Below are 21,323 nucleotides of genomic sequence, written 5' to 3'. Positions count from 1 at the left end.
GACAAAGAAACTGTGCTTTCATTACACTGATGCATAGGTTCACCTCCATTTCTTACAATCACCATACCTGCCACTTTGGCGTTGTACTGCTCAGACATCCCATGATGTGGCTTCATTTATTTAACACAAAACTGTCCTCCATTCAACTCTGATCTCATTTCTTGCGGATCCTTCTGTCAGCACCTCTAAAGAAAGTAGGCGCTGCGGGAATCTTGTGAAGTTTTTCCCCTCCACTCAGTTGGTCAGAGCCACTGATGGAAGTGCAATCTCCCTGTTCAAACACAGCTGCATCACTGCCCCCCCCCCCACCCTGGATACAAAGATATGCACAGCTGCCGCTCTGTTGCCCAGAAACTCAATGTCATTTCAGGAATACCCCCCCAATTCCACAAACAGGATAGTGTTACAGGAAGCCTTGCAAACAGCCCGAGCCTCCAAACTGGATTTCCCCATATCAATCTTCCACTTTCTGGGGCCCCGTCTCGCTAATGAGAGTTCAGATGTCACTGAAATTGTGAAGAGCGGAGGGGAAGAAATATATAATTGCACCTTCTCTAAGAGGAGGACTTCGCTGTTATTGAGTTTTCCGTATCATTTTCCCATCACTTCAGGCTGACCTGAACCTCTGTTCAATCAATGCTTACCGAGTTATGAGCTCCGTAATTTAAAAATCACATTAAGCAGTTCATTTACTTTGAGTGCTTTGAGAATCCCGTTAACATTTTTGTCAATCTGAAGGCAAACAGCACTCATGCCAAGTGTGTTTGTTCCGAAAATTGCCTTTTTTTTTGTCCGTTTTCCAAAGCCTTCCGTTTGAGAAAAAGTATTATAAGGCTTTTTAAAAATCAATAGATTCTTTTTATCTTTGGGAATATGTAATATCCAATTAACTCCTTTCGTTAACACTCAACCTGATAATCCCGGTATGCAATGTAGCCTCGTTTTGGTCAAATCCAGAGAGGAAGACGGCATTGATGTGAATCTGTGCCCTTTCCCTCTTCCTTCGTCCACTACAGTGCGACGTGACTCAGCCCTTAAAAGCAGGTGGAAATGTTATAAATAAATGCAGCAGTGTTGCGGGGGGGGGGGGGGGGGTTCTCCCTTATTAACCTGACAGGTATTTTACATTCTGTACAGTTTGAGGCTGCTCTGCAAGAGGGACTTGGCATTTAAGACCCTCCAGAGGCTCTAAACCCATTGGGCTAGTAAGAAGAGCCGTATCCGTGAATGAACTAATTAAGCTCCTCAATGTCCTCGGCAAAATGGTGCCCTGCGATTGTTCTCCGCAATAGCAGTAATGAGAGAGAGAGACACTGAAGGGTAAAAACATGGGAGGAAAAAGAAGGAGAATGGTTGCTAGACCTCATCCTCAAGTTCTTGAGGAGCGTGTAGTGTTCAGAAAAGAGATTAGCATGGAGGAAGGATTCGGAGCCCTCCTTCTGTTGCTGTGCTAGGCGAACGGACCTGTTACATTTCTGAATTCAAGGCCCGTCTTTGTTTTTCTCCCCTCGGTGGCGGCAGCAAGGCTCATTAAAGTCCATAAACAATGTGAGATGTGCTCTCTAATGAGCAAATGCTTGTGTAAAAAAAGAAGGGGCTCTGTCCTCGGGAAGTTGGCCATGTCAGATCAGACGTTATCCGGAGCCGGTCTCATGTACCTAAGGACGGAACAACCGGGCCATTCTCCCCACGCTCATTTGTGTCCTCCAGCTCCTCGTTTTCATTGTTCCCTCATTTGGTGTACTCCGCTTCCCATGGAAATTATCGTCCCGAGTCATTTCGGAAAGTTTGATTAGTGAGGATTTGTGACTTTCCTCAAAGAAGTGGAAAGTCCGAAGAGGCGTCTACGGCACAGGATCTGCTTCTCCGGCTACAAAAGCGCAGAGGAGCTGAATAAAAACAGAAGCTGTGCTCTGCATGCGGAGGCCAAACAACAGAACACTTTCTGTGAGATAGTGAGAAGACTATTCCACGGAAACAAACCTGGAGAAACGGGGAGATGATGTGGCATTTGGAGTTGCTCTTTCACGCTGACAGTGGGTCAGACATTGATAAGTGATCTACCTATGGCTCACTAGTCGCAGTGATTCTGAATAATGATAGCAGCTGGGAGATAGATCATCGTTACTCCACTGATACAGGATAATACTATTACAGATTCCACAAATGAGTGTGCAGATAAGCTTTGAGTGCAAAGCTGGGGATTGGCTCAAAGAAGAAGCTAGATATTTCTGGGTCATTAAATGAAACCAATGCAAACGGAGAGTCACAATGTATCTGAGAGCTAAAGTTGAAGTAATTTTGAGAGGGCTGTTGGAGGAAAGGCTATCAGATTAATGTCAAAAGTGTACCGTCTAACTTTCGTTTAGATAATATGTTCAGTGCAAAAATCATCAGACAGTTGAAAATGTAAAGGGTATTTTAGGAAGAGCAAAAAAAAAAACATTGACTTCTAGACGAGGGAACCAGGAATGGTAAAATGCAGACTCATTCCTCGGGTTAAGGACTCATTCCTGCATAGTAGCATTCTCTCGTTTCCATTTCAATCTTAAAATAATAAGTTAAACATGGAACCATGGCTTCCTAATGTAAATTCAATACAGAGTGTTGTTTCTCATTTTAAGTGAAGCATTATTGATTTGACAGCACCATCGAGGCATGACGAGCATATTACTGCAAGTCTTTGAGCTTTTGGGCAATAACAGTTTCAGGTAGAAAAATCAGAGCATTGAATCGGCCCGTCGGACGACCTGAAAGGAGAGTCACATGCTGCTGCCTTTGTTCCTGCAACGCTAATATATTCAAACCTCCTGGTGTTCAGATTGCAAAGATCCTCCACTGACATTTACACCCGAAATCTGTCATTAAAAAAAAGAGTCAAGTAAGGAAGAGCTGTCAATGCTCCGGTGACGTATCTCGGCGGGGGTTTAAAGAATTGGAAAATACTTTAGCGAGCTTTGTCAGAAGATTATGGAGTTGTTAAATCTGTTCGAAATGCAATGATGCCATTAGAGTATGGAGTAGCTCTTTATGAAACGTTTCAGATAAATGTGGTCATGTGGCGCTATATAAATACAAATCGATTTGACTTAAAGAGACCCTATTATGCTTTTGGGTAGTTTCCATTTCCTGTAGTGCGTTATATGCGTTTTGGTTTATGTAAATGCTCTACAAAGTCTAAAATCCCTGGAAAAAAAACACCTAAAGCATGGAAACATGTCACAGTAGAGGCACAGGATACTAATATGAAGCTGGAACTAAAGATAGTATGTCCTCTTTAGAGGTTGCAGTATTTCTCATTTGTATTACAGGGATTTAACGTTTTTATTTTGGAGCATTTCACATTAAATCCTGCAGTGTGCAAGCTGCCAAATAACAGGGAAGACAAACTAACCAACAAGTGCGCCAATACTGAATAACCAGAGAGCATTTCTTTATCACCTGTCAACATTCATGTCTCATCAACAGAACAAATGCCGTCCTCCAACCAGGGGCGAAAAAAAGTCTATCCTTTTCCAACGTGTAGGCATAATTTCAGGACTGTCAGTAGAGCAAAAATAATTACACAGTTACAGAAGTTTGCAGCTCCGGTGGCTTATTAAAGCGGCAGAGCACAGCATTATGCAGAGAAACCTCGCAGATAAAATGAGACAGCTGTCAGTCAGGAGAGCGGCTATTCATTCCTCAGACATAATCAGGCCACGATTCACAAGCTCACATTTGTTGCTCCTTTTACAGCAGCCGGTTCCCCAGCAGAAAGTCAGAGACTCGTCTTGTTTTTATACATCGCATCGGCTTTAAAAAAATCTCTTTTTATGACATCTGAGTTTTCATTCAACTCATCCGAATGAATTTAATTTAGGACCAACTACAGTGGAGAAAAGATCTAAGGAATTCTAAGCATTTCCGAAACCTGCACTGTGAAAAAAAAATGTGGGTTTGAAGACACTGAATAGACGGGAGGCTGTGGCGCAGTGGGATAGTGCGCTGGTCGACAGTATGGAATATATGCACGCCGCTTTGGATAAAAGCGTCTAACACGGGACGTGTAACGTAGTTTATAAATAGGATAAACATATTTATAAGTAATATAAGTAAAAGACAAAATATGCAATAAAAAAATAACAAAATAAAGCAGAAGAAAAAAATCTATTCATAAAAGAAATGTAGAATAACATGTGATTGTGAAACAGTGCACACTGATCCACCATGTAGAATAAATGCTCATAATAAAAAGTAAAAACATTGATTCATAAAATATCAAACTAACAGTCTGTCTAATATGCTCATGATGTTGTGTATTATCAATAAAATGTGTAAATGCTTAACAATTATGGCTAGAGATATACAAGAACGGTAAAATATTATTAAAGGTTCCACAGAAAGCATCTATCTGGTATTTGAAATTGTTCTCTGATGTCTACAAAGAAGGTATATAACTTTGGTTGATCCAAAAAATGTCCAGATGTGGTTTCACAGACCCATACAACCCTGTGATTTGGTCCTAGAACGTAAAAAGCGGAGTTGCCTTATTTAAGGGCTCATTTAAATAATGATGACGAGCTCTGCTCTGATTGGCTGGTTTACAAAGAGCAATCCATGGCTGCCTCAGAGCCCACAGAAGTAAGTGAAGTTCCCGAAACTGTGAGAGATGGAGGCTATTGGTATCCAACCTTACCTGTTTGAGTCTTTATCGGAGGAGGAACCGATGAATCTGAACAACAGCCAGTTGGTCGGAGATTGGAGAGCAGCGTTACGGAGTGGTGAGTGTTAGTGTTTCCAGCAGCTGGTGCATGCAGATGTTGGGGCTGGACTACCGTGTGTGACGTCACACACAGGGATCGTTGCAGTTCGCCCGTTTCACCGCTGTGATATGCATATTCATGAATTGCCCGTGAAGGAGGAAACAATGGTGTTTGAGGTTCACGGTATGTCAGCTCAATGTACCGAACTCTCCTTATTCAACAGTCTTCCATTCTATGGCACCTTTAAATAAGCTGATACTTCATCAAATTAATTCTGACATGTGTTTGCATCACAGCAGCTATATTTGCACCATCAACATGATCAAATATTTTGACAACAAACAAAGAAACAAACATTACAAATCACTGACGATATGTTCAAACCTTTAAGAAGGTACGTTTGATTTGATTCAGTCTAACTTAAAGTCGTAGGGCCCTGAATCTCCCATTTGATGGATAGGATTCATATGCTTCGTCCAGGACACGGTTTGGGTCGGAGACGACGTTCAATATGGTTGATTCAGAGTCTAATAACCCTTAATGAGTGCTGTACAGGTTATTCAGCACAACACCTCAGTCTGAGATTAAATCCTGCAGAGGGAGGATAAGAAGCATCTCTCCAGCCTCAGCTGTATTACACGAGCTGTGAGCAGCAAGAGGGAAACAATGACTGCAGGTTGAAGAGCCGACCCGTTTGTTCCTCCTTGACGACACTTTGCATTGTGGCCCTCCTCCCTCTCATCCTCCCCCCCTTGTCGTCTTCCCGCCTGCTGCCTCCCGCCCTCCCCCTTTGTCTGCCTCACAGTGAGCTTTCCTTACACAATGCTGTTAGCGGGGAAAGCGTCATAAATTACAGCGCTGTCCTGATCTCATCAAACACAGTCAGTGAGAAAGACCCACCGAGGGGTTTGAGTGTCGGGTCAATGATTGTCTTTAAATGTTCAGATGGAATTGGGCTCTCTTATTTATTTAAAATCCAAAAAGCCTTACAAAGATCGATGTCAAATCATTTTTTATGTTTGTTTTTGTCATGCACTCTGCACCACAGAGCCCACTGAGGCATGGGGAGAAAATATTGACAGGAAAAGGCCAGTGCACAGTTATTGGGACCAGGTTTTAAGAAGAATATTGATCTTTCAGAATAAAAGCGTGGGATTATAATCATGTTAAAAATAGGGGGTTGAGATATGCAGCAGTTAAATACTGATTAGCATCAAAAATGTAAATAAAAGTTATGTCATTTTCCACCAGTTGGGTAACACCGGGTAACAGGGAGGAGAATAAATAGGGGATGGATGTCCGGTGGGTCTGCCGGGGGACGAGTGGCAGGCAGCAGGCTGACACTGAGACTGAGATTTCTGATCCTTTCTTTTACTCTCCTTTTTTCTGGAGAGGAAGTAAAGGAACCAGAGCTCTGGGTGTATTTGTTGTTTGAGGTGCAATATATGACTCAGTAGTTTTAAGAGATGAACTTTTTTCCACCTAATGCAGGTTTTTCACCAGAAAGTGGGCGGGGCTTAACTTTATCCGGAAGTGACGTTAGCGCCTCATGCTATTAAAAATAAAACCTGCACAGTATTTTGGCCATTTTTCAAATCCTTTTTTAGGCTTTATTTGGTGCATCAATAATAATGAACGTTTTCTATTGTTGTTTATCCTATTTGTATGACGTGTCTATTGAGATTTATGTAACCCAGCACGCTTTTATTTTGAAGGTCAGAAACCATTTTCAAAAGTCTTCCCATGCAGCCTCGTCTGTAGTATACATATTTACAATATTTGTTCTTCCTTTTCTCTGTGTCCACGGGTTGGCAAACTAAGTGAACAAAATATTAATCTGTGCACACAAATGAGGAAATTAATAATGCATCTATAATAGCACTTGCTCTGTGTTTGGGGTGTGGTTTGCACAGATCTCTGCATTAATACTTTCTCTAATGAATGACACCCAAGACAATACACTCAATTATGGAGTGGCTTATAATGTAGATTACATTTTGAATTATTGAATTATGACAAATCCAATGGCGCATTGGTCCCAATTTTACCATAAAGACAATAGTTTTTTCTATCATTTCATTTGAAAATGTTTTATAAAACTGTAATTGTTTGTCTTAGTTTGGATTATTGACTTAACTTATCATCCCTAGAATATTCCCAGCTTCAAATGTAAATGTCTACAAAAGAAAACTAAACTAAAAATAAAGTAGAATAAAGTAAAATATATATAAAAATAATAAATTAAGATAAAGTTAAATAAAATACAAACATTCTAATGAAAATAATACATTTAAATAAAGTAAATAAAATACAAATATATATAAAACAATAAATATAAAGTAAATAAAATACAAACAAAAATAACAAATACAAAAATGTATAAAAATAATTTTAAAAAATGAAATAAAATAATATAATTATAACAATGAAACACATTTTGAAGAAATTAGCTAAATAAAATGGACTTTAATTAATAAATACATTCTTAAATAACCAATCTACCTTAAGAAGCCTGAGAATATGACCAGCCCTGTGGTGCCAGCTTTAAATCTTTTAATCAACACCTTATGCTGCAGATACGGTTGTTAATCAGGAGATGTTGTGTGTGTTAATCCCCTGCCCTACAGGAGCTAAATGCATTCATGTCCCTTTGTTTTAGTTACAGCCTCAGCCACACCCTGAGCACCTCGATGGTGTTACCCAGCAACCACCTGCTACCTGCAAACACAAAAACAGCTCCATCTATTCTGATCAGTGTGACCTCAGCTCTGTCTCTGGGTGATAGCCACGCCGGCAGCAGCAGCAGCGGGGCTCTGGTGATAAAGCGGCGCGCAAAATTAGATTGTGGGCAGGATTTTAGCAGCTAATTAGATGATATTTGACATGCCGGTTTGATCAAACGGTCCTCAGAGTCTGCGCTACATCCGCCGTCGATTCAGCAGCTCTTAGATGCGTTTCGTCTTGCTTCCATAGCATTACCTCACAGCAGATACACAACACAGAGGGTACAGCAGGTTTTAAAAACACACACAACTGCACCTCTGCCAAAGTGTTTCCTCTAGGTTTGATGTCATTCTCCTTTTCAGTTCCCCATCAAAAGAGCATTACCCAGAAACACACCATTGCTTTATTTCACCACCAATAAAAGATTTCTATTTATTGTTCCTCCTCCTGAAGTCTGCCATTTCTGCACAAACAGCTATTTGAATGCACAGCGAGACTGCTTTAAAAACAACTCCACAAGTCCTCGGTGAGAAGTGTACACTCAGCCCCCTCATTACTAATAGCGGCCACATTTGCAATAAGATTAGGAGGGAAACATGGAGACTGTGCAGCTTGATGGAACTGTGTGAGTTTGAGCCACCTTGTGAAAAGTGTGAAACTGAAATGAGGCATTGTCGACTTTTATTGGCAAGGTCCGAAAACCCCACAGAGCCGCAGAGGATGCTCGCCTCAAGAATGTGTTCATCGTGCCAATTTAGAAAGTAAACAAGTCCACAGAATACTGCACATGCTGCATATCTCGCCAGGTTCTCGGCTCCCAGAAGACACACTCGCTTTATTTGGTACGTCTCGTTGTTGTTCTTCGCACAAAAGGCTGAGGCGTCTCTGCACCTGAGGAAGCCGGCCAATCACGGAGGCCCTGCGATGAGCTAAGTGCCATTGCTAGGCATTACATCAGTGTGGTGAGTCACTCCCTGGGAATAGGAGTCAGTAAAACACAGATCCACCGGGGGCCCCACGCCTCGTAATGACAGATCAGCAAAGGTGATGATTTCTGATTGTGGGAAAGCGTGTTGGTCTGTCTCCGTGCATCTAATAAACACCGCTATCACTGCGGCGGGAATAATCCTCACGCTGGTCTCTGGGCTGCAGCAGGCAGACGACTTCAGCTCAGGGAAGTTTTGCAGCAACGATACTGAATCAAGGCTGGGTTTGAGAGCAAATGCACAACATACACATATACACGAGAGCAACCCATCTGGGTACTTCCCCTCTTCTTCATGGCCGCGCCTCTCATTGTTAAGTATCTGCCGTCATTGTGGTGGTAAATACAGTTACTGATGTCCTTGGAAGTCACACGTTTTTTAATCTACAAGCAACCCAAATACAAGGGTCAGTGTGGCACATGTTGAGCAAGTATCTATGAAGTATAATTTCTCATCTACAATTCAGATCTAAGGTATATTTTTCTATACTTTTACCATAAAAGATATGTTAATCGCATATTCTAATATTGACTTCAGTTCAGTAAACCAATAATATGCATACTTCGAATAAATGAATTTTATTTTGTTAAATTCTTACTTTTTTTGTTGGTTTTTTTATACATTTTGAGACATACATTTGAGGGAAGACTCCCAGAATAGCTATTTCATATAGGCTTTCAACTCCATCTAACTTTGCTTTACTATGCATTGACTGTATGTATTAATAATCAATTAGTTGAGGAACAAAAACAACACAGATCAGTGGTGGTTGATGAGCCAAAAAGTCCAGTATGATGTCGCTACAGATGAAAGTGAATGCAAAATAACACCCCGTTGTTCCTCCTGTCCCAATAGGCTCCATCCCAGCTTTACAATACACACTGGCTGCAGTCCAGTTGGCAAATTTCTCTGAGAATGTGTGTTTAAGGGGCAGAAACACACATTTTAATGGAATGCACGCTGGAGCCCAGCCTGTGTGTTTGCTGATTTTAGCTCATCAACTGTACATCCTATATATTTCCATGTTTGGTCATACTGTAACAGTTTGTCCTCGGGATGAATTGTAAAACGCTGAACTGAAGTACATTAATATGAGGCAGCAATATAAACTGTGTTGGGGTTTATTATGGAATGATTGGATTAGAAACGTGCAGATGTTTAACGGCAGAAAAGAACATTTTAAATGAGGATCCAGAAACGCAAAAGCACCTGTATTTATGCCAACCAACATATGCTGATTGCCTTCAAGTTGAAAGCTAATTTGAAATACTGCTTATTCAATATAGACCAAATCTTTATCATTCTTTTCATCCCAAATCAATGCTATTAAAGCAGAATGAAAAAAATGAGGGATTATTTGAGCAAATACAAAGTCAAATAAGTAACAACCAAAGAATATAACGATAACAATGGAATATAAAGCAAAACCAAGAAGAACTTTGCTTAGAGGAAAATAAGACGCAGTCACAATGAAAGGTGTGGAGAAAACATCACCGAGTGCATCTTTAATGAGCTTCAATTATCCCCGCAGACAACAGGTGTGCAGGAAAATGAGCTGCCGCTGCAGGTGGCTTTAAAAGCAGGATTTCAGAGCAGAAAATCCTCTTCGTTAAAGACCAATTAAGCAGGTGTGATATCAGCAATAGGCAGCAATGAAAGTCGGGAACAAACTGCCTTTGACTGTCTTTCACTTTTACTTTTATGAGTCCCGAAGCTTTAAGCACAAGTAAAATAGCCAAGAGCAACAAAGAACTGTCATCCAATGAGAAGTGTGAGGATCATGGAAGAGCTGGATGGATGATACCATTACCCTGCCACTGTAACAACACAACAAACCCCCAAATAAAGTCACATGGGTAGGCAGAACAGAGGCTACATTGCAGTGCATTAAGCCAATTAAAGTGGTTGAAGGGTGGACCAAACTACACATTTGTACCCGGTATCAGACCCTATTTTTTAAGCACTCCAAACATCTAAAGAATGGACTCTGACATGGAAAAAGACAGCAGGGGGGTTGAGTATATTTGGTGAGTGATTTGGCTGAAGTGGTTACACGTGGCGCGATTAAGTCGAGCTGTAATTGCGGAACAACCTCGTTATGCGCCTAACATACTTGTCAAAAGAGAACCAGAGGTAACGCTACAGTGAGGCAGGGGACCAAAAAGAAATGGTTGACTTTTTACACATTGGTGTCAAGTTAGTATTGGATTTGCATTACGGACAGAAGTGTAAAAAAAAAGGTACAGCAGCCAGGAGGGGCCAAACCAGGAAGCAAATGTGATGTGTTGCAGGGAAATAGGAGTGTTTTGCATGTTTTGAAGCATGGAGCTGGATCGTATTTGATTCCTCGTAGTCCTGTTTTTGCATTTACTGCTCGTTTCATCAGTTTCTATACAAAACTGCAAGCCCCAAATTAGTTTACATTTTAGATGCAGTTTAGCGGGAGGTAACGCCTGCAGCAGACCATCGTATGCAGAGTGTGTTCTTAAGTGTAGACGCATTAATAATCTACCGGGAAAAAGATGGAGGACGTTGCTGCTTTGTCTCATCACTGAAAGGCTTAGTTGGAACAAAGGCAGAATGAAGCTAAACCTCCTCCTTCTGCACTCGTGACTCATGGAGGAAAGATTGCCGGTAATCCATCATTAGGAATGCAAATCATCCTGTTCTGTCGGGTAAATGTGCGATCCCTGATACAGGTAACTGTAGCTGCTTCCAGACAGGTGTACTGTTCAGGATGTAAAAAAACCAAAAAACTAGACTTTACCCAAAAGACAACTCAGAAGTGTGTTTGACTTTCACAGACAGAAACACCATCTGTTCACCAGCGCCAGTCCTGGGGGAAGTTAGGATAGTGACACTCTATAAATAACTCTAGGCCCCATGCTAACAATAAAGAAGACTGGAACATCGATACAAACTGTATGTACTCCGAGTGAAAAAACCCTGCTTGCATTTCTCCAGGCTGTTCAAGCTGGATAGGAAGCTAAAGCTGGGTTTCTGTTACGCAGTAAAGTGGTAGTTGACACTTTGGGAATCCTCTCTGGACTTGGTAATGCTTTGCAACAACGCAGCACAGATCATCAACATAAAGAACCAGGTGAGGTTAGGTTGAAGGACTGAAGACGTCCAAGGTCTCAACAGATGTCCGTCCGTCTCACCTTCCATATCCTCAATGGGGAGCCTTGCTATTAGCCTAAAAGCAGCAGCTGCCTCACAGACCGTTTTGAATCAGAAACCACTCGAGGAGATATCTTACGGTTCTGAATGTGATCTTTGGGGCCATTCACATCAAGCGTGGTTTCTCTGAATCTATTACAAGCTGATGCCGGTTCACCCCGCTGAGATGGTCCTCTTTAAAGAGAACTGAAGGGTTATTGCTCAAGGAAACAGGAGCTGAACATTGAAAGTCGGAGACAAGCTTTCAGTCAATTTCTCACTTTCTGTAACAAAAAGACAACAGATAATTTACTGATCAGCTGACTGTTCTGATCAATTGCATCGGCTGGATATTGACTGCATCCTCGTTAGGTATGGGTTATCTAATGCTTATCTATAATTAATAGACAAACTAGACTTTTAATGACTGTCAGAGTTTCTCTTTGGGTTAAATGATCGTGCCAAATCCATCACATTATTTCCAGATGGGTCATTAGAAGCTACCTCCATTGTAACTTGCAGAGTAACTGGTAAGCATGTCATAAAAACAAGCTTTGTACAAGAAGTACGTTTAACACGATGCAAATCAACCATTCTGCCAGTTTACTCAACAGAAAGGCAGACATGGGAATTCTACCATAATTCTCTTTTTAGCGCAATCAAATACTCAAATAAATCGTCCCTATTTTTCTGTTGGGACGCTTTAAGCACCTTAAAATTAAAGCATTGAGTCACTGCAGCTTCTAACTCACCATGACTGAAGCAAACCATAAAGACTAAGTGAAAATATAAAGTGTGACCTGGGCTCTGGGATTAAAAACTACCACAAAAGCCGACCGAAATGTGTATTCTGATCGGGACGTTTTTAACTTTGTTTGGGCAATGCTGACCGTCAAAGAGTGTGTCGCTTCCCATTCGCGCAGCTGAACACACACTGTACGTACTGTATTGAGTTCTGCAAAGTAATCCTGTGAGGAAAATAACCTCCTTCACGGGTTGTTTGGGGGAGTGGGGTTCGGCGCCCATTTTGCATTACAAGCCCATCTCCTTCAGTTTTTTTTCCACCCAGATTCAATTCTCTATAGGACGCCTTCATCGCTCACACAATGCAAATCACTCACGGTCTCCATTCATGCGCTGATTAATATGCAAAGACAGCCCATCCTCATCTAACAGTCAGCACAGAAGAAATATAACCGCCGGCAGAGTCATTTCCAACTTCTGTTTGCAACTGTCTGCACTTTTTGATTCAGCAAAAAAGAGAAGCAGGGTGAGATGACATGAATTTATGGATAATATTAAAATGTGCTGCCTTATGTTTCAGTCTCTCTTTTTTTGGGAAATAGCGCTGCATGTTTTATCAGCAGATCTGCAAACCTCCACTAATGACATTACTCAGTTTCCTGCTCGGCTCATTTTTAATATAATCAAACATATGCTACATACATCAGACCAAAAGAAGACTGAATAAATTGCAGCAGTTAATGGAAAACAGGAGTAATGAATGCACAGTGAAATATGTGCAGATGCCTGGTCAATCAACTTGTGTAATTATGACTCCATAGGAAGCTGCATTTTGATGATGTTTTCTGCTTTTACAATAGCTGTACAGTAGTAGAGTTCAGTCGTGAGGCTGAATATAAGCTGAATCCAAAGGGGGTACAGCTGTAATACGAGTGGCACATGCACTGAGGAGATTTGATCAACATAAACTGTAATAAATAGGAACAAATGCCACTTTGAATGCAGCATGCAACTTGTTACAACTACAGAGCTATGACTTCTGAAGACCCAGCATGGAGTTTTATCCAGAGAGCAGACCTAAAAACGCCTTGTAATTTTCCCTTGTTTGGCTGCTTTTTCCAGTTCCCCCAAGTCCAAAATAGCCTGTATTATTTTCATAGTGGCTTTGAACTCACCACAGCCGTTAACAGTCCCATATGTGAGCCATTTAGGAATTGTGTATTTTTTCTCTGCCTAAAAAGTCCTCTTTTTTTAGAGTTCAGCTCGACGCCCGCTGCATGGAGACAGTGTTTTTTAGATCTGGAGGATCATTAAATGAACATCACAGCTCACTTCGCATCGTGTGAGGACTTCTCTTTGAGTTGCATATAAGGTTATGGCAGGTGCATTTAAAGAAAGGTCTTACAGGTACCAATGAAATAAAGAAACACAATTGAGGAAGTCCAGTTTGAGCAACAGATGCATGAGTTTAAAAGTGTTTTAGAGAACAAAAGCATGAGGAAGGCTGGAAAGATATCTCAATAAGAATATGACGTGCTTGGTCTCGACATCTACTTAAAAACTGGCCAGAAATATAAAATCATGTGGTCATTACAGCATAAACATCCACCAGTATTGCTTTCCTGCAAACCATTCAACTGGAAACTCCTCATTTCCTCAAAAGGAGGACTCATTTCTCGCTTAGTTGTGTCTCTCATTGGCCTTCATCACTTCAGAGTGCATTCTAACTCAGTGTCTTGAGTCTCGTAAAACAGTATAAATGATATGGCAGGTGCATTTAAAAAACACAATAGGTGGATGACTTTAAAGTCTGTCAGTTCTCAAACTCCGAACCGCACCCAATAGGACCATTGGGAAAGATTTTACCATTCTGGGAAGTTATCCCAATGACATTAAGACATCATTAGTCAAGATATCTACAAAAGAAAACGGGCTAAAAGTCGCCAGTATCACTTCTTTGCAAACCTTTCAACTGAAAACTCCTGCATTTGAAACACAATAGATGGATGACTAGTCCTACAGCCCAAAAACACTGCAAAGCACTTCATAGGACAGTTTTATTCATCTCAAAAGTTACGGCAATGACAATTTGACATCCTTAGTCCCGACATCTACAAAACAAACTATGTGAAATCATGTGTTCAAAACCATACGGAGGCATCAGCAGTCACCTCTTTGCAAACCATTCAAACAAACACGACATACTTCCTCCTTGCAGGTGCTCTCATTTCTCTGTAGAAACAGCCTGATAAATTGTGTTGTCTCCCTCATTAGCCTCCATCACCTGATACTCTTACAGGTTGCCAAATGTTGACCGTGGATAAGGAGGGATCACTCACACAACACAAGGTCAGAACCGGTGATACACGCTAGACTCAATCCATCTAGCAGCAGACAGACCAAGACAAGAGAGGCCACTGCCCACATCTAAAATCATATTCCGTTTAATGTGGCCATAACTCTATCATCTATTGGAAGACGTTGAGCCTCCCCTTCCTAATGTTTGTGACGAGACTCGAAATTTAATTATCACTGAACTGGAACAGAAACTGGAAATCAATAAGTGTAATTAAATTGCTCAGCCTTCAAATCGTGTGATGCTGTCATTAGGCTTTAATATACCCGGGGCCTATCAAATAATGTGATCCATTTCTTTGAATCCCTTCCTCTATTGCAAAGGAGCCGAGCTGAGGCACATTTGTCTAATTATCTCCCTCCTGGTTCCTTTCACTTTCCCTCCCATGTGAGGGGCAATGAATCGCGGAGGCGTCAGAATATTTCGGCAGGATCATGAATCATGGAGAGAAAAATGCTCACACCCCGAACACACCGCCCTCTACACAACTTACTCTGACAGGTTGACACATTGTTTGGGCGTGAAAGGCGGCAAGCCACCGTTCATTTGAAAAAAAAATGAGTACCTTTAAAAAATGTGCTGCAAAACTAAATAAAGCCAGTGTTCAATTAATTCTTCTGTCGTTTTGTTCAGGAGCTGAAGCGTAAATGCAATTTCCAGAAGTACAAAGCTACAGCACGGTCACATGACTTCTCATTACCACCGCTAAGCTAAAGGTGGCTAATATTGGGCTATAAAGGAACTACAGCACGGTCACATGACTTCACGTCACCACCGCTAAGCTAAAGGAGGCTAATGTTGGGCTATAAAGGAACTACAGCTTGGTCACATGACTTCACGTCACCACCGCTAAGCTAAAGGCGGCTAATGTTGGGCTATAAAGGAACTACAGCACAGTCACATGACTTCACATCACCACCGCTAAGCTAAAGGCGGCTAATGTTGGGCTATAAAGGAACTACAGCACGGTCACATGACTTCACGTCTCCACCGCTAAGCTAAAGGAGGCTAATGTTGGGCTATAAAGGAACTACAGCACGGTCACATGACTTCACGTCTCCACCGCTAAGCTAAAGGAGGCTAATGTTGGGCTATAAAGGAACTACAGCACGGTCACATGACTTCACGTCAGCACCGCTAAGCTAAAGGAGGCTAATGTTGGGCTATAAAGGAACTACAGCACGGTCACATGACTTCACGTCTCCACCGCTAAGCAAAAGGAGGCTAATGTTGGGCTATAAAGGAACTACAGCTTGGTCACATGACTTCACGTCACCACCGCTAAGCTAAAGGCGGCTAATGTTGGGCTATAAAGGAACTACAGCACAGTCACATGACTTCACATCACCACCGCTAAGCTAAAGGCGGCTAATGTTGGGCTATAAAGGAACTACAGCACGGTCACATGACTTCACGTCTCCACCGCTAAGCTAAAGGCGGCTAATGTTGGCCTATAAAGGAACTACAGCACGGTCACATGACTTCACGTCACCACCGCTAAGCTAAAGGAGGCTAATGTTGGGCTATAAAGGAACTACAGCACGGTCACATGACTTCACGTCAGCACCGCTAAGCTAAAGGAGGCTAATGTTGGGCTATAAAGGAACTACAGCACGGTCACATGACTTCACGTCTCCACCGCTAAGCTAAAGGAGGCTAATGTTGGGCTATAAACAGTAAAGTGGATATCACCTTGGTCCAGTGCTTTTAGAATTTAAAAAAGCGCCAAAATATCTCTATCCATCCAGCCATCACCTAATAATAATCAGTTGATATTTCACATTCTCAAGTCTCAAATATAAACAATGAGCCTCAAAATGAGAGTATGAGTATATTTTGCATGTTATAAATATTGGTTTAAGCATCAACAATTTAGTAGGACACTTGGCTTATTTCAGTCAAAATCAAAAGGCAAAGACAGGAAATGAATGAAGAAAACTGCAGAATATGGAGGAAGAACAGTGCATTTTAAACATGAGGTTGGACTCATCACCCTTCTAATTGGGAAATTGTCCACCAAGTGAAATTATTATTATTATATCAAACTATTGTTCCCCTCTCCAAGGACCCCTGGGGGTCCTGAAAATCCACTTGGAGCACACAGTCGCAGTCTATAGAGAGAGAGAGGGGCAGATGCAGGGAGGAGGATGTGAGAGGGAGCAGCAGAGGTGGGGGTGTAAAGGGGCTCCCATATAACCATGGGAGCTCCGGGATTTGATTCTATTGTATACATTGAATGACTATTCACTCGTCCTCAATGGATGACGAACCAACCCAAAAAAAACTAGCATTAAATCATCCTGAGGGTCCTCAAGTCAACATTTAGCGCCTAAAACGCACTGCGCTGAGTTGCATTCAGTTTGGTGATACAGAAAAACAACAGCAACACAGGTTATGTCACACAAATAATAAAAAAAAAGGGTCAAACGCTGTTAACCTACACAATCAGCCCGGTGTTAAACTCTAAAATCCCACATTGACACATCTGCGCAGAATACTGTGTTCGTGCCAAATCCGATGATGGCCACAGAATGGACGCGTTTAATCCATGTGACGAACACAGAGTTTAAATGCGTGCCTTGGGAAATACAATCCCAATTCTATCTTGATATAAAGCTGTTTTTTAGTGCACTGAAACAAAGCATCCCCGCTCGGAGGATCGACACGGTGCACCCTCCGTGCGTCACGGCTGAGCCAGCACAAGTGAGCTGGACTTTTCAATGAGACCTACATGGCTTTTAGTTGAGATTATTGGAGATTTGGAAGCGGAAAACTGGTTTACAAACACCATGGGTAGTATAGAATATATATCCTGGCATGCAGGAACCACAAAAATGCATCAATCATCCCATATATAACTCAACTCGCGTAGAAAAACGATGCACTTTTGGGGATTTCTTCCCCCCCAAATAGAGCAAAGTGCCAAATAACTCAAGGTAGAAAGCACATTTGGATCTGTTCTGGCTCTGTACCGCGCGGAGATGTTTAAAATGCACCGAGCCCAGCAGATCAAACTCCGAATAGAATACACTGAGAACACTTTACGCTTTATCCCACAAACACAGATAACATCCTCACTTCTTGGAGAAACTTTTGGTACAATGGTGCATTTTGCAGAGCACCAGCTCCAGCCTAACGCCACTGACTGAGGATGCCGAGAGCGGGACCGGAGGATGCTGCTGATCCGGAATCAACACCGCTTGGCCTGCATGCATTCTCCACAATCACCGCCTTAGAATAAACCTTTCAATGAATAATAAATACTTCTTACCTGCACAGCCAATCAATAGCAATCCCCATACGAGGTCCCTTATTTGCAGCATTGTAATGTGTCTCAGATATTCTCCCTTGCAGAGCAGACGCACTTTGAACAAGCGAGGTGTCTCTGTACTGAGGTAGGGGGGGGGGGGCAGATACCAGCCTTTTTTCCCAGGGACAACAACTGCTACCGGACAGAATTTTGGTCCTTGTCGCTACCCGTGTTCACGGCACAATGAGTGACAAGCAGCAACCGTAGCACGCACTCACACACACGCAATAGACACCAGCACAAATTACTCCGCCCGGTAGGCAATACCCCCACACACACAGAGAGAGAGAGAGACAGAGAGAGAGAGAGAGAGAGAGAGAGAGAGAGAGACAGAGAGAGAGAGAGACACACACGCACACGCACACGCACACACACACACACACACACACACACACACACACACACACACACACACACACACACACACACACACACACACACAGAGGGGGCGGGCTGAGGTGCATGCAGTAACAAAGTAGTGCGCGGATCAGCAGACAGCAGATGGTCACCAGAGGCTCTAATTCGGATTATACAGTTTACAAACTAGCTAACTGAGGTTTAGAGACACATGGAGCAACACAATTATTCTCAACTGAGGACTAATTAAAAGTGTGCTGCAGATAAATCAGAGTAATAATGATAAGTGAAGCAATTATTCAAATTATACATAGTTATTTTTAACACCACGGGCATTAAAATGTATTTCTACATCAGTTCTTTAAAATTCCATTTCCAAAATGCTACGTTTTTTTTTAAATCAGGTTAATCAGTCAGATTTATGTATATTTGTACAGTTTTTAGTTATTTTTATTGTAAGATAAGATGGATTTTATCATGTATTTTAAGCCTTGTTAACATCCTGATGTTACAAAACAATTTCAACCAAATTTGAGGAAAAAAAGTACATTTAATATTAAAGTTTTTGGGTCAATAATGTCCAAATATGCTAAAGAATACACTTTGGTAGGGTAAACATTGTTATTTGATTGGTTAAATTAGTTAGTTGTTTATAGGTGGAGGAATTTCTTTAAGTAAACAGAGCAAAATGTCAACAGCACTAAAATATGAGCAGCTTATGAAGTTAAAATGGGAAATATGGCGACAAAAGCTGTCTTATTAACACTTCTAGCCACTGCAGAGCAACGCTAGCAGTCATGTGTATTTGGGTTTAGGTCCGCCTGATCAATGACAAATCTGTAAAAATGCGCCGCAGTATTATATCACCAAAAAATAACCACAAATTAAACCTGCTGTGGGCTGATGGCTGGAGCAGTTAACATGAGGAGTACCATTAGTGTTAGCAGCCAACAGTACTTCAAAAACACACAGATCTAACACTCCTCTGAGGGGCCACTCCATTTGACTAAAACACTGACCGAGCCTCATATTAGCTTTGAATGAACTCTGAGATATCACTCCACAGCCACTAGGGTGAGGTGGAATAATTAAAAACACAGCTTTAAAAAAACACATGCTGCCTTTCGATTTAAAGACCCAAACCAGCCAGTATTTAATAGGTTTATCTATACATTCAAATAGTTTAAGAGCACTTGCAAGCAGCAGCAAAGGAAGTCAACCTGTCTTTATTAAACTACAATAACTGAGAATATATGACTACCAGGGAAACCGATCTGCCACCTAGTTTAGGGAATCCTCTTGTTGTTGTTCAGGGGAGAATATTTTTGTTTCAGGGTCCCCACTAAAGACATCTTCTCATTTTGCATGAAAACTTAAACCCACTCGTTTCCCTGACTTGAAGTAAAGCTAGAATTACATTTCCTGGTACCAAGCTCTGCCATGTTTTTACCAAAAAACAAAACTCACATGTGTTGTTTTTCAGCAGTATCATTCATCCAGCCCTGCACACCTGTGGCTCATTCCCATCATGCAGCCTGCCTCACCATCTGCACATCATTAACTTTGAGGCAGAGCAGCTAAGTGTGAAGCTACTGTTTAGATTGAACTGCTGAGAAAAGTAACATACTCCCTTCAACATAACTTGGTTTATTATCCCAAGCTTGTAGCACCGTTGATTGATTATTGATATGGGGGACACACATGCATTATAATTGTAAGGAGGTGTCATTTTTTTATTCAAAACTCGACCCACTAATTAACTGAGGTGACAGACGATCCTTACATTGAAGCCATGTATAGATTTTACTGTTTCACTTTAATCCCCAGTCTTAAAATGTACCACTAAGGTCAGGATCAGAAACAGGTGTATTTGGAAGTAGGTTAACACATGAGGAATTTGCCTTGGTGTACATGGTGCATACATTTACAGGTGACAGATCAATTGTAAGAAAAGGACCAACAAAATATACATAACGTTCAAATAGAGAGAAATATTTACATGAAATAATCAAGAAACCATAGCATAAAATATGTGCAGTATTGGTATGCAAAGTGGGAAGCCGTGCAGGTTTAAACAGGTAGCTTTAAAGGGACTCTCAGAAGGTGGAAGACTTACCCTCTTGAAAGTTCGACAGGTGGTGGTTAGCTCCTTTTTGGGGTTGTTTGTAGCATCCACTTAGGCTACAATGGTGTCCAGTTGTCACAACCAAGCCAAAACATGTATAGAAACGTCTCCCGGGATTCCTCAAAGATATCCTTCTGTGGAAAAGTCCACTTGCTGCAGCAGAAAACAGGGTTGTTAGTCGATTAAAAACTCTCTGTTTTGTTTTCAGAGCGTTTCCGTGCCTTGGGGGATTGTCTCCACACGGCTCTCATCCACGCTAGCGGCTAGCTGATAACGGTGCTAACAATGCTAACAACATTTCAGAGCAATAACCATGAGCTAGCAAGTGTTAGCAGGCAGTGTGAGCATTATGTTTATCCGACACCTGTTTCCATCATTATTTCTCATGTCTTTATCAGTACGATGGACATTTGGTAACACGTTTGGAGATCTGTTTAGTGGTTGAACAAAGTAGCACTATACTGGAATAAGCCTTTGGGTTAGCCTTTTTATTCCATATCCTTGATTTCAGGGCAGTTTCCTCCACTTTATACTAGGCTAACATAACTAAATGACGTTAACAAAGCCAGTTTATACCACACACACCAAGTGAATATGACTTAATCATCTTTTAAGAACATTCACAATATCTTAACATTGTAAATAGTTGTTTGCTGCTATATTAATGTCCAAAATCCCATATAGCTAAACTGTAAGCAAAGCCCCACTTCACCAGATTCAAATATGCTCAGTATGGCCCATGTTAATGAAAGAAATCTGTGAGACTACATGAACTCTTATGAACTCCTAAAGTAGGAGATTTATCCTCACTTTTTGC

General features: G+C 41.5%; 1 protein-coding gene across 6 annotated transcripts in view; it reads right to left on the bottom strand.

The window, feature by feature from the left end:
- ncam1a (neural cell adhesion molecule 1a) overlaps positions 1–18,204 on the bottom strand; it is a 234,836-nt gene extending 216,632 nt beyond the window's left edge. For all 6 annotated transcript variants that reach the window (XM_063895320.1, XM_063895324.1, XM_063895322.1 and 3 more), the window contains exon 1: positions 17,986–18,204. In XM_063895320.1, the coding sequence (XP_063751390.1) occupies positions 17,986–18,037 (52 nt within the window). In that variant the 5' untranslated portion in view covers positions 18,038–18,204. The remainder of the gene's footprint in view (positions 1–17,985) is intronic.
- Between the last annotated feature and the right edge of the window lie 3,119 nt (positions 18,205–21,323).

Source organism: Eleginops maclovinus, chromosome 11 (assembly GCF_036324505.1).
Source record: "Eleginops maclovinus isolate JMC-PN-2008 ecotype Puerto Natales chromosome 11, JC_Emac_rtc_rv5, whole genome shotgun sequence".
Classification (NCBI taxonomy): Eukaryota; Metazoa; Chordata; class Actinopteri; order Perciformes; family Eleginopidae; genus Eleginops; species Eleginops maclovinus.
This window is presented reverse-complemented; position numbering and strand designations above follow the sequence as displayed.